The sequence below is a fragment of the Sipha flava genome, unplaced genomic scaffold (genome assembly GCF_003268045.1).
Source record: "Sipha flava isolate LNK unplaced genomic scaffold, YSA_version1 2_pilon_pilon, whole genome shotgun sequence".
Classification (NCBI taxonomy): domain Eukaryota; kingdom Metazoa; phylum Arthropoda; class Insecta; order Hemiptera; family Aphididae; genus Sipha; species Sipha flava.
In genome coordinates, this window is record NW_020272972.1 from 58759 (window position 1) to 72841 (window position 14083).

At 24.7% G+C, this 14083-nt stretch overlaps 2 protein-coding genes across 2 annotated transcripts; one reads left to right on the forward strand and one right to left on the reverse strand.

Annotated features, from left to right (window-relative positions):
* Nucleotides 1-528: 528 nt before the first annotated feature.
* LOC112686119 (terminal uridylyltransferase Tailor-like) lies at nucleotides 529-4116 on the forward strand. Its single transcript, XM_025558259.1, has 4 exons — nucleotides 529-871; nucleotides 1617-1690; nucleotides 1757-1954; nucleotides 3308-4116. The coding sequence occupies exons 1-4, from the start codon at nucleotides 840-842 to the stop codon at nucleotides 4099-4101; spliced, it is 1098 nt and encodes a 365-aa protein (XP_025414044.1). The 5' UTR covers nucleotides 529-839; the 3' UTR covers nucleotides 4102-4116.
* A 2305-nt stretch (nucleotides 4117-6421) lies between these two features.
* On the reverse strand, nucleotides 6422-7469 carry LOC112686098 (PRELI domain-containing protein 2-like). The gene is made up of 3 exons (XM_025558232.1): nucleotides 7123-7469; nucleotides 6794-7022; nucleotides 6422-6691 (listed from the first exon to the last, which is right to left on the reverse strand). Exons 1-3 carry the CDS (start codon nucleotides 7247-7249, stop codon nucleotides 6529-6531), a joined length of 519 nt encoding a protein of 172 aa, XP_025414017.1. The 5' UTR covers nucleotides 7250-7469; the 3' UTR covers nucleotides 6422-6528.
* Between the last annotated feature and the right edge of the window lie 6614 nt (nucleotides 7470-14083).

The following is a 14083-nucleotide window of genomic DNA, read 5'->3' on the forward strand; positions in this document are numbered from 1 at the left end:
TAATAACTCATCTCAAGTGTTAAAAATAATAAAAAAATGTTAAACTTCATTATTTATATAATATTATACATCATTATTTACATCGTTTACACCCAGTGTCAAACATAAGATGTTGTTATATTTATAATGTATATAACATGTTTAGATAAAATATATATTGTTATTTATCAATTTATTATTTTAATATTATGTATTCCCATTATCAATATAAAATTTGTCAACATTGCCAGATTTGCATATGGCGACTAAGATTCATGTCTTCCCGAAATGTATGGAATGTAGACTGTTTAGTTGTACTACATGTCTATGGTTATAGCACAGAATAAATTATAATAAACCTGAACTATTAAAACCATAAAGTAATATTACTCTATAATTAAAACAATACTACAATCACAAATTAGATAATCAGTGATAACATGAATGTAGTGATAAAAAATAATTATAATGTAACTATTATTGGTTATGTTAGAAATTTTAAATTAACTATTCACTACACATTACCATTACAGCCACATAAGCTTCATTCTGGTTGTTAATTGTTATTATTATTTATAAAAAAAAATTGATTTTGAACTTTAATTTAATTAATATAGAAATATTTGTTTCAATGATCAGAACTCCGATCAATCTTTTCACTTTTATCTATGTGATTCTTTCAGTCAATTTTCAAAACTTGAAGATTTAAGAGCTCAAACCCTGAATTAAAAAAATGTTTATATTTTTCTTTTGTATAAAATAAATGTAACTGTGAAACTTCAAAGTTGTATATAATCAATAATTAGCCATAGATCTACATTTTAAAAATAAAAAACCCTCGTGTTTATAAAAACTTAAAAATGGGTGATCAACCTGATCCATACCAGCACAGGTAATTAATAAATATCAGATATTGATTAACAAAAATCATTTAACTTAAAATGTTGATGTTAAACAACATAATATAAATTAATAGAAGATAAACTGTTTCATATATTTTCATCTATAAAAAGGTTATATTGATCAAAACAATTGCAAAAATATTAACGATCATTAACATCAATAACTTATAAGTATTCTCTGTTTTCTTTGTTAATATGGAAAAACTATTAAATCACATAATTTTAAAATAATGTAATATCTAATTTTTTAAATAAATCACTGTTGGTTTAATTGTTTTTGAAAAATTGTTATGAATTACTACTATCAACATATAAATTAATTTTTATATAGCTATACTTATGGATAAGTTATATATATTTTTATTAATCAAATAAAATTGATTATACCTAAATTATTTTATTTTAAATTATTTTCTATTAAAATTAACATTATAGAAATCTTTTAATATTATCATAATCAGTGTCAATAAGAGAAAAAATTAAAATTAAAAATAGTTAAATAAAATTACACTTTTTTAAAATTTCAAAATTTTAAAGGAGGAGATATGAATTTATTTATAATCAACATGAAATTATTAATTTTCTTTTTTAATTTTTTCGATTTGAGTATTCACAAAATATTTTTACAATTATGTTTTCAAATAAATTAATGTATTTAAATATTTTAATTCATATATTTTATTTTTTACTTCAGTATTAATATTTAATAAATTACTTATATTTGTATATGTTTAGTGCAGGAAATAAATGTATTAATTCTAAAAAAAGAATGCGTCAAACTGATAATCATTTTTACAAAACTAAACCTAGTAAGACAATAATGAAATATATTTTGAAATTATCTTGTGTATTTTAATATACATTTAAATTTTCAGAGAAATTCAAACAAGAAAAAATTCAAAATAGTTATAAATCCAATGATGATATTATTACATTATTTAGACTAGAGTTAGAAAAAATTTTGATGGGATCTAAAGACTTAAACACAAATATAGAAGATATACAGCCATATGGATCAAGAGTTTCTGGTCTTAACACCTATGAAAGTGATGTTGATTTGAATATAAATTACAGTTAGTATTATACAATAGCTATACTAGAATTTTTTATATTTTTAAATTTATTTTATATTAATTACCATTGTCTACAAGTTCCCCGTACATTTAAAGTATCAAATTATATATAACCACTTACACAAAAACAATTAAATGTTTAAGACTATAATTAGTGTAAATTTAACTTAATAATTAAATAAAATTCATTCATGGTAAATACTTATAGACTGATATATCAATAAATAGTTTATGTATAGAAAAAAAGTATGTAGGTTTCTTACAACATAAATTTATTTACATTGTAACAATGTATTATTAAGAGAAATAATTTTAATGTAAATAAAAATCTGATTGTATGCATGCTCCTAATTTGAGTTAAACTGAACTTATTCAAAAATGTATTATCTTAAAAATTCAACTTTTCATTTACATGACATACATAATAATTTATTTATTTTTCAATTTTGATTTCAAATTTTTTTCCTCATCAATAACAAATATTTATTAATATATTAATAAATAAACAAATAGTTTATGTATAGAAATAAATAAATAAGTGCTTAGCCTGGATTATTATTATATTTATAATGTACCACCAGTTTCAAATAAAAAATTCATCACCAGGTATATTAAAGTCAATATCTGCGTAAAATATCAGAATATATGAGTTGATTTTATTGAATTTGTATATACCTGTTGATGAATATTTAATTTAAAACCAGTCATACATTAAAAATATATTAATACTCTAGGCTAAGCATTTATTTATTTATTTCTATATGTATTGTCCTTATATCTTTTACTTTTGAGTTTTTGTCATGGGTTATCAGAAACTTTATTCATTGATATCTAAGGAATTAGAGGATTAATGTGTGATTGGTGCTTACTGTGAACATTTTTTTCTAGATTTTAAAATTGTGTTTTGCTGTTTTTGTCTATCATATTTATAAAACAAGAAATTTATGCATAATATATTTTCAACAAATGTCTATTAATGGAATTATGATTTTATTTACATGATTTAATGTTAAAGTTTTTAATTAAAAAATTAAAAAATGAAGGTACAACAAAAAAAAAAAAACAATGGGAAACTATAACTAAATTATTAATGTTATTTTAGATAAAAATAGTTAATATATTTAAATCAATCTAATAACAATATAAAACTTTTTTAGTGTATTTCGCAAGCCAAAGCTTAAAGCTAATTATTTTATTTTATCATTTATAATATTGTAATGTGTGCCAATGCAGCATAACGTAAATTTCAATGGCATGTGTCAAAATCACTTTAATATAGACGTTATATTTCCTAATTTATTAACTATTTAAAATAACTGCTGTAATTATTTTGAAATATTTTTATACTTTCAGCTTCAACAACACCTGTCATAAAATTAATAAGATCATTTGCTAATAGTATTAGTAAAAGCAAGATATTTGTTAAGGTTTTTCCTTTAACTCATGCGAAGATACCTATTATAAAGTGTGTTCATAGAAACACTTGGATTAATTGTGATATATCATTTAATAACATCAATGCTGTTTATAACTCTCAACTTTTATATCAAATTATAAATATGGACTATCGTATTAAACCAGTTTTAATGAAGTTAAAGATTTGGGGTAAAAATATTGGTCTTATAAATACTAATGGATTTTCCAGCTATTCTTTCTATTGGCTAGGATTGTTTTATATGCAAGTAATGGGAATATTGCCATCTATTCATGATTTACAGAAATCAGAACCAGAACTTATAATCGGAGGTTGGAATTATTGTGCATTTTCTAAAAAAGTGCAAGAATGTTTTAAAAACAAACATCAAAATATTAGTGAAAGTGATATAATGAATGCAATATTTTCATATTATTCAAATTTTGACTTTGAAACATTTGTAATTAGTCCGTACATTGGTTGCCCACTAATGAAAAATTGTTTCAATAATACAGATCAACTTCCAGAAGAATATTGGAGGTACAAACAATTTCACGAAACAAATAAAAATAAGAAGTTATTATTTTTAGGAACTACCAAATATAATATGTATATTCAAGATCCATTTCAACACAACAAAAATATTACAGCCAGAGTTATTCCAAAAATATTCGAGAAATTTATTAAAGCTTGTAAAGATACAAATTTAAATGTTCAGAAAAAAGTGGAATAAAAATCTTGAGTTAAATTTGTATTATTTTTTGAAATATTTAAATTTAGTGTTTAAATAATAAAATGATAAACATTTTAATTAAAATTAATAAATGTTTAATTTTCATAAATTAATATAAATAAATAAATAGAATATAAAGATAATTAAATGAATAATTAAAAGTTTAGCCTGGTGTATTATTATATTTGTAAAGTACAACATACATAAGAAATATAAGTTATATATATTTATAATATAAAAACACAATGAAATAAAGAAAAAAAGTTTTAATAATATTTTAAGTATACAGACCGATTTTAAAAATAATATCAATATATTTTAGATCAATGTTTCTAAACTTTTTTACTGTGGTGTGCCCCTTTTTGAATTTCAATTTTTAGTAACCCTTACATATATTTTTTTTATATACTCGTATAAATTATTAATAATACTATAAATAGTGTAAATTGCTCGCTGTACCGCAGGGGTGTCCAACCCGCCGCCGGGATAGATTTTGATGCTGCCCTCACTTCAATTTAAAAACCACCAATTAATTGTATATAATATATTAATATTATGAGAACAAATTTATTTGCTGGCCGATGCACATATCCCTGTTTTTACTTTCACAAAAAAGCAACTGCAAATTTCCTATTAGTTTTATTTTATTTTTTTTAATATAAGAAAATGTATTGTTGTATTATAGAAGATAATTTAACTATTGAATTTGAATGTATTATTATTAAAAATAAGTTTGTTGCCCACAGCAGCTTTTACTGATGTGATATGGCCCAGTCTTCACAAAAGGTTGGATACTCCTACTGTACAATATACATAAAAAACAAAATATATATATTATAATTATTTTCAATTAAAAAATGTATACCGTAAAAATGTAATATATACTTGATGTAATAGACTTAGTTAAACTAATTCATTTCCCCCCCTAGATCCGGCACTACCTACTGGTGTATAAGTATAAATTAAAGTAACAAATTTATACATTTATATGTTTTATCATTGATCAATTTCTATCAATAATAAATTAATTTATCATCATTTATTGTGATTTATCAATTATTATTGGAGGATAAATAAATATAAATCAATTGAGACAATTCATCTCTTAAAATTACTATATGTTGCATTGTAATCAAAAGCTTATATACCCAAACCATTTTTTTTTCTTTATTTCAGAATCTAATTACTTCATTTATTGACTCTGATACTCCACTCGAAAAATGTAATAATTTATGGAGATAGTATTTACATACCATATACTTAACGGTGCAAACTCAATCTTACCAACATGGGTCAAACATATACTTGCAATAACCCATCCGTATCAAAATTATTTAAAATATATTTTATCGCATATTAATACCATACATTAGGTCATAAACCGTATTGTTGGTAATGTAGTCCATAAGGCCTATAAAAACGATCAATAACCATCTACCAACCAAATATTTTAGGGGGTTGACTGATCCCCTTGGTTCATTATGCATGGGCCACTGTGTATACAATTGTAGAATTTGAAATTGTAAATAAAACATGATTATAAAAAAACTTAATTTTAAGTTTTTTATAATAATAATATAAAAATTACTCAAAATTAAATATTAATACTATAGTTTCTTAGTAATTCAATATTTTTAATTTTTATGAGTTAAACTTATAATTATAATTGATATTCTTGAATGAGTACAACATATAATTTTACAGATGTCTGAATTTGAATTAAGTACAATTTAAAGTAATTTACATTTTTAGAATTATCAATAAATATGTATTTTTTAGAAACATTAATATTGGATATTGTTTAAAATCATTTAATGTAAATTAGAACAATTTTAACTAACATAGTTGTGATTATTAAATAATAATTACAACTAAACTATAACACATAATTAAACTCCTAATACAGTCTTTAAATATTAAAACATGTATGCTTGATTATATCGATAGAAGTCATAAAATAATTAATAATTTATACCAATTAGGTTTATCAAATTATGTTTAAAAATATATCATGCTGAGATAAGTAGGCATTAAGACAAATCTAAATAGTCCATCTGTTATACAGTGAACCCTTAAGACTGCAATTCAAATTTGATTTTAAAGGGTGATTATAAAATCCTATATTATATAAGACAAAATATAAAAAATACAACATAATTATAAATTATATAGTTTAACATCAATCACAATGAATCTTTCAATATTGTAATTGTATTTCTGATTATATATAATATGTGTAATTTTATCAGATTTGATCGAAAAATAAAACAAATAATCTAAAGTATTCTAAATAGTTTATTATAACAACATAGTATATGAATAATATATATTCTAATTGGTCCTCTACACAAGTCATAAATTTAAAATATATAAACTTACATTAAAGTTATCCACAACTACACCATTGTTTTTTATTATCAAAAATAATTATATTTCTGTATTATTTTTCAAACATTCTTGTTCAATTATTTTAATATGTTCCAATAATTTTTTTTCTGAATATTTTTTTAAAAAATACTCAATTGCATACCCAACTCCATGAGGTTGAGTGCCGAAAAAATCTGTTATACTATCAATTTCATACTTTGTCCTAAATAGAAAATATACACAATACATAAGACAAAATGTATTAGTTTAAAGCAGATCACAAGTATATTATTTATATATTAAAAGACTTTGGTATATGATTTACCATGTTGGATTTGGTGTAATGGATAATGTAATTATATTTGATAAAGTGGCTATTTCTGACCAACTTAAATTCCTGGTTCTTGCCCAAAATTTTTGACCTTTTTCGTCATACCAACATTCTTCTTCAATAATAAATTCCGGAACATGTAAAGCTTCATCACGTCTTAATACTTGAGGAATAATATTATGACAGACCAACCTATGTTTTGTGTATTCAAATCCATGATCATCTAAACAAATTCAATTTGTAATTGGTCTATAATATGAAAATTGAATTTTTATTACCAATACTTTAATAATTAAAAGAAAATATCACAAATATTAATATACCAATATGTTCATCAATTAATTCTGAAATTTTAACAACCTCGTCCTTTTGTCTAATTTGATTATAACATGTTTTAATTGTTTGAAATGGTTGCTGGAATATGTGGACCAATGCTATAGTTAAAACCATGATTGTATTTTGCTAATTAAATTAAATATAGAAAAAACTAAAAACTATACTTGAATTTACAATTAGCAAACACTAATATTATGAAACATGTTGAGTTAGTGAAGATTACCTAAAATATATAAGAATCATAATATATTACTTATCTTTTTAGTATATTGACGTACATACTAGGTAAAATAAAAAATGTAAATATTTGTGTTTTTATATAATGGTGACTACTGATATGTAATGAAGTAATAACAGATTGGGATAAGTTGGACTTAGGAATATTGAATAATTGGAGGTCATCATAATGATTAATAATTTAATATGAATTTAGGTGTTGGTAATACCATATTGAAGAACAAGTTTTAAATTAATGCGGTAGATTAATCAATTTCAAAGAAGTTATAAGCTCCAATCTACAAAGTGCATATCATAGAGTAATTACTCCATGACACGAACTAATATAAAAGAGGACTAGAAACGAATGTTCGGTTACTAGCAGTTGTCCAAAAAATGATAAGGACCCCAGAATCAAAAAATCTAAATTATACCACAGGACGTAAATTTTGTTGAAATAAGGAATAATATGCATAGTATTCAAAGTATTATGCAAAATAAAATAACCACTAATTGCTTCATTATGCTGTAATATTAGAAGTTGAAAAAAAATATTGTACTTAATGCATATAAATCTTAAATTTACACTTATAATCATAACTGTTTTGATTTAAAAACTCCAATGTTATGTCTCGATATATTATAATTTCTAGGTTTCCTGAACGATTTTTCAAAACAATATTAAACCAAAAAACTAAAACCATCAATATTGTTCGTATCGTCTTAAAATCATTTAGATTCAACGCTTGGGCATCAAATTTCAGTTCTCAAAAAAGTTGTGAGCGTTCTTAAAATTTTAAAATTGACATGATTAAATTTCTCGCCAATTTTTTTGTTGAAAAATTCATATTTTCAACACAACGTTTACCACCCTAACAATTGAGTTAAACGATTTGTTAACATTAACAATCGAAAATTAAAGTAATATCATAATTATAATAAAAACTCATAATCAAATCATAATTAAAACTCATATTGTTATGAATTTTGGAAATTTCTTTTTCTTGACACTTTTGTTTCATTTTTCTATTGTGTGACAAAGTTTCATTCACATTATGATATAATACTGAAATATATTTGCTATAAATTAAAAAAATTTTTTTATTTTTTCTGTGTTTGAAACACAATTTTTTACACAACACTATTATAATTTAATAATTTTTATGTATATCAACTGTGTATTTTATGGTGTAATAAATAAATCGTTTATGTACCTAATAAAACAATTATTAAACTTTGATTATCATTGGTCTTGAACTACGATTAAAATTTAGTAATAGAAAGGTAAATAGGGTAAATAGGTAAAAAATTTTAATAATAGTTGGTGGTTAATATGTTATCAACAGCTTTGCAGTTATTATTAATGTTTTACTTCTAAAACAATTTAATTATGTAGGGTTCCCATACGTCCCGGAAAACAGGGATTGTCACTGGTTTTGGACTTTGTGTCCCGGTGTCTCAAAATATGTTTTCGGGATGTCCATATGTCCGGGCTGGTATCCGGACATTTCGCGATTAATTCATCGTGTGATTCAATATGTCAATAATTAAAACAAAAATAACAGACGAACTATTAGAGAGAAGGTTCGATTTTTTTGTGAAACATTTCCCAGATAGTGGAATACCTGATAGATTGGGCATTGGACCTGAACGAGTACGAGTAAATTTAATTGGAGAACACACAGACTATAAAAATGGATTCGTGTTACCCATGGTGAGTAAATATTTTTCATGTTAAGAAACTTAAATGAAAATTAAAGTGGCTTTTAAAGTAGAATAAGAACTGAGTAATTTTTTACATAATATGTCATACGCTTGTGTGGTAGATATTATTTTATTATTATATTGTATACTCAGCAGATGGGTAATAAATAATCATTTTATTGTTTGAACAATTAATACTATATTTTATGTATGCATAGTAATAACTACTATTGTGTAGAACTTGTGATTACATTTATTTTAGAAGTTTCGAATAACAATAACTTAAACTATTTTAAAGACAATTTTAGTTCATTAATATAGTATCCAGTCGGTTCATAGGCGTGTGCACGGGGATAGCTGGGTGGGCCGCGGCCCCCCTACAGAATCTGGCTTTTTCTTTAATAAATGTATATCTATACTATACAAGATAGTGAATATTTTTAAATTTTACATGAATAATGTAAAGCCAGTTTTAATCTTATAGAACAGAATTGATATCTGTGAATAAATGTAATAAAGTTATTAGTTATTAATCAGACTAATCAGAACTTGCATATAATATAAAAATTGAAGATGAAATTGATACATTCAAAAATCTTACTCCCGTGGGCAAAAGGATGGAGTTGTAAATAATATAATTATATGTAAATAAGGATTTCTTAGATATAAATTGTGTAAGTTTAAATAGTATTTATTTTTATATTTGCATATTGAATTAAATAAATTATTTATAAAATTTAAAATATTTAATTATACTATTAGTCTTTAGTACAAGAATCTTTGGTTCACTTTTTTAAGGGGCCCCCCTACGGAAAAAATCTGCGCACGCCTATGACTGCTGATGACTGATGATGACTGACTCTTGTCTTTGCGTCCCTTGATATTTATTCTATGTTTCTAGGTCATCCTACTTTGGCATGGGACTGTCCCGGACATTATATATATCCTATTGTCTTCGATTTCATATTTTATAATTTGACAATTCGTATTCCCGAGAGTAATATCACGGAGTTTGACAATATATTTTAGGTTATTACATTATTATTATTAATTTAAAAGACAACTTATCCTGTAATTATTAATAATGCATTTGTATTGGCATTGTACATTTTTAAGACTAAAGAGGTTATATTATTATGCAAGCGCAACACTTTCTATAACATTTGGTAAAGGTAGCACGTCTTGTAACAATATTTCTTCTTTTTTCTTCATTGGACAGACCGTAACAAAATGCTCTCATTTTTTTGGGGGTCTTAACTTTTTTTATAGGTGGAGGATTGCCGATAATTGTAGCTGATAACGAATACAATCACCTAAAAACAGAAGTTATTATTTGTATCAATTTATCACAGATTCTAGGAATAATTATTATCTAGAGCACGATTTTAGAAGATTGTTATCTTCTAAGACCGTGATCTAGAGCCTGAACTAAAATCTTAGTAAGTTCATGTCTAGTGCCTAAGCTTTTTAATTCGTATAATCTGTATATATACTTACAGTTGATTAAAATTTCCCTTATTTTCATGAAATACACTTAAATTTCCTTTTTTTCCCTTTCTAACATTTTATGCTCAAATTACCCTGCGTAGAGGGAATTACCCTGTCATCAACCATCACTGCTGACAGCGGTTATTAATGTTCACTCACTGAGATAAAACATAATAAAATAGATATTCAATCAGCTGATCAATTTATTTACTTTTCTCTGGAGGCTCCATAATTTACAAAGACTTTTAAACTAACCAGATGAGGTACTTCTGTTATCAAGCGAATCTTTAAGAACGCTGATGTCTAAGGACGTGGTATCAATTGAAAAGTATTGATCCTTTTACTTGGTACCGAATCGAATAAAAATACCGATATGAGTAAAAATCGAAAGAAAAGTAATGATCCTTTTACATCGTCGTATCGAATCAAATTAAAATAATAAGAGTAAAAATATAAAAACCACCGATATCAATAATCGTTCTGATTAAGAGGAAACCTATTAACGCTATTCTATTGTGGACTGTGGTTTCTGGTCCGTGGACATAACAATATAATGGTATAGACTGCAGACTATAGTGTGATGACTGATCAATGTAAACAAATCCACCACTACGCGGGCAAAACATTTTACTAGAAAATAATTATTGTACGATACCATTCGAGTATTTTGATTTTTGAACCAATGTAGCCGTTAGTAATTGATTCAAAACTGTTCATTCCATAGACCTATAAACTAGTTCGATACCAGTATTTTCTTATCGATATAAGTATCGAAACCATGCTATCGAATACAAAATAGACTTGTATCGAACGAAAAGCATCAATACTTTTTTGGTATCGGTAGATTGCAACATTCATAATCACGTGATCTCTTCCGTAAATTGTTGTCTTTTCGTGGACGCCGATAGTATGATTATATTGCTGTGATGTTTCAAACATCGTGTTTCCTCGTCAATCAATATTGTTGTCCAACATTGTTTCATAAAAGCCAATCTATAGGTCAGTGACTAAGTGTACCTTTTGGACAGTAAAAGAGGAACAAGGCCAAAACGTCACACCTGGTATGCCAGAACTTGCGTCCTATTCTCTCTACAACCGATTTTACAAATTTTTTTTACTTTAACGACTAAAATTACAAATCTTCAACATAATGAAAACTTGGGATAATTTATGTAAATATTAAACTTTATTAAACTTTTTTTTCTTAAAATAAGAAAATATATGTATTTGTAATACAAGGTAAAAAATTACATAAAAAATTTTATATCCTCCTTAAACCATGTACAGCAATTATTGATCAATAATAATTTTCAGAAATGCTCCTGTGCAGTGTCATTGATGCAGTGATATAGCATTTGGAAAGTAGTGGTGTATTAAGTAACCAGAGTGATCCAGCAGTAGCTATTATATTGAATTAAAATATTATTATTTGATTATTAAATGAGAGTAATAATACAAAGATTATAAATTTAATTAGAATTTTTAAACTTGATTTATAAATAGCTAGATATAAAGCAATAATTTAAATATTTTACTAGATTTTTATAATATTTTAAGTAAATTAAAAAATTAACATATTTATACCATTTAAAATGAAAAGGTAAATATTAAAAGGGGATCCCAAGCTCCGGCAGGAATTTTGATTTAGGTATATAAAAAAAAAAAAAAAAAAATTGAAATTTGAAACAAAATTAGATAGATGAATTTAAATTGAATTATATAATATAATGATGAATGCTATTTATAAAGAGTTAATTATTGTTAGTTAATTTTAATCATATGATTCAAAATGTTTGAGATATTATATGTAAATTAAATGAATTTGATTTTTATTCCATTAAATATTTAATGTATAAAATTCAACAAAAAAATTATAAATAGTTACCCGGCTCTCCAATGACACTTCCTTTGGGTAGAAACAAAGAATTATCCAAGTTCTGAAAAGAAACATGTTAGATTTATTAAGATATTTTATGTAAATTAAATGAATTTGATTTTTATACCATTAAATATTTTAAGTGTAAAATTCAAAGACCAAAATGAAAAGGGGATCCCCGGCTCCCGGAGGAAAATTGATTTGGGTCGATCCAAAAAAAAAATCCAAGTTCTGAAAAAGAAACATAAAAATAAATGAATTAAAATTTGAATATTTTGAAACAAAATTAGATAGATGAATTTAAATTGAATTATATAATATAATGATGAACGCTATTTATAAAGAGTTAATTATTGTTAGTTAATTTTAATCATATGATTCAAAATGTTTGAGATATTATATGTAAATTAAATGAATTTGATTTTTATTTCATTAAATATTTAATGTATAAAATTCAACAAAAAAATTATAAATAGTTACCCGGCTCTCCAATGACACTTCCTTTGGGTAGATACAAAGAAATATCCAAGTTCTGAAAAGAAACATGTTAGATTTATTAAGATATTTTATGTAAATTAAATGAATTTGATTTTTATTTCATTAAATATTTAATGTATAAAATTCAATAAAAAAATTATAAGTAGTTACCCGGCTCTCCAATGACACTTCCTTTATGTTGAATGGATAAATATCCATGATGTGAAAAGAGACATATCATACTTTTTAAGATTATAATATTGTTAGTTAATTTTAGTCATACGATTTAAGAGATCTAAATTATTTTATGTAAATCAGATAAATTTTATTTTTATTCCATTAAATATTTAATGTATAAAATTTAACAAAAAAAAAAATTAAAAGTGATAACCTGGCTCCCGAAAAATCCTTGGTTAGGTTACATGTGTTGTTGATACAAAAAAGAAAATCCATGTTCTGAAATTAATTATAAAAACTAAAGCAATTGAACACAACATTAAAAAATAATTGAGAATAAACCAAAAAATACCTTTCATTGAAATAGACAAATATATCCAATACCTCATAAAGCAACAATCCATCAAACAAATACCTAAAACACATCACAAAAAAAAAAAAATCCGAAGAACAAAACCAAGAATATTAAAGTAAAAATCATATTCCTATTTAGTAGCAAAAATTCAGTACTATTTAATACTAAATAAGAAACAACCAAAAAAAAAAAAAAAACCAAGAAATACCTCTCATAAAACTAACAACAAATAAATCTAATACTATAAAGAGGACAATCAATTAAACACGTAACTAATGCCAATCACAAAGAAAAACCGATGAACAAAAATATGACCATTAACAAACAGTATAACTATTTCCCTAAATCAAAGTCAAAAGAGTTGAACAGCTGGTCAGATATTCCTACAAACAACCAAACAAGAGCTCGGGACCCCGGGTTCGCTAAGACCCGTTAACACGTAAGAACGTGTTCCCCTGGGGGATAACAAATCCCTAAACAAATCACAATAAGACGCAGAAGAACACAAACAGACCTATAACAAACGGTAATAACTTTTACCTAAAACGAAGCCAAAAACAGTTGAACAGCTGGTCAGAAATTCCTACAAACAACCTAACAAGAGCTCAGGACCCCGGGTTCGCTAAGACCCGTAAACACGTAAGAACGTGTTCCC

What these genes read in the sequence shown, in the direction of transcription:
- LOC112686119 (XM_025558259.1), top strand. Translation starts at nt 840, where the DNA reads ATGGGTGATCAACCTGATCCATACCAGCACAG. An exon ending in TTTTTACAAAACTAAACCTA is followed by an intron (nt 1,691 to 1,756) that starts GTAAGACAATAA and finishes TTAAATTTTCAG; the next exon opens with AGAAATTCAAACAAGAAAAA. An exon ending in TGATTTGAATATAAATTACA is followed by an intron (nt 1,955 to 3,307) that starts GTTAGTATTATA and finishes TTATACTTTCAG; the next exon opens with CTTCAACAACACCTGTCATA.
- LOC112686098 (XM_025558232.1), bottom strand. Translation starts at nt 7,249, where the DNA reads ATGGTTTTAACTATAGCATTGGTCCACATATTCCAGCAACCATTTCAA. An exon ending in ATTAATTGATGAACATATTG is followed by an intron (nt 7,023 to 7,122) that starts GTATATTAATAT and finishes GAATTTGTTTAG; the next exon opens with ATGATCATGGATTTGAATAC. An exon ending in ATTACACCAAATCCAACATG is followed by an intron (nt 6,692 to 6,793) that starts GTAAATCATATA and finishes TTTTCTATTTAG; the next exon opens with GACAAAGTATGAAATTGATA.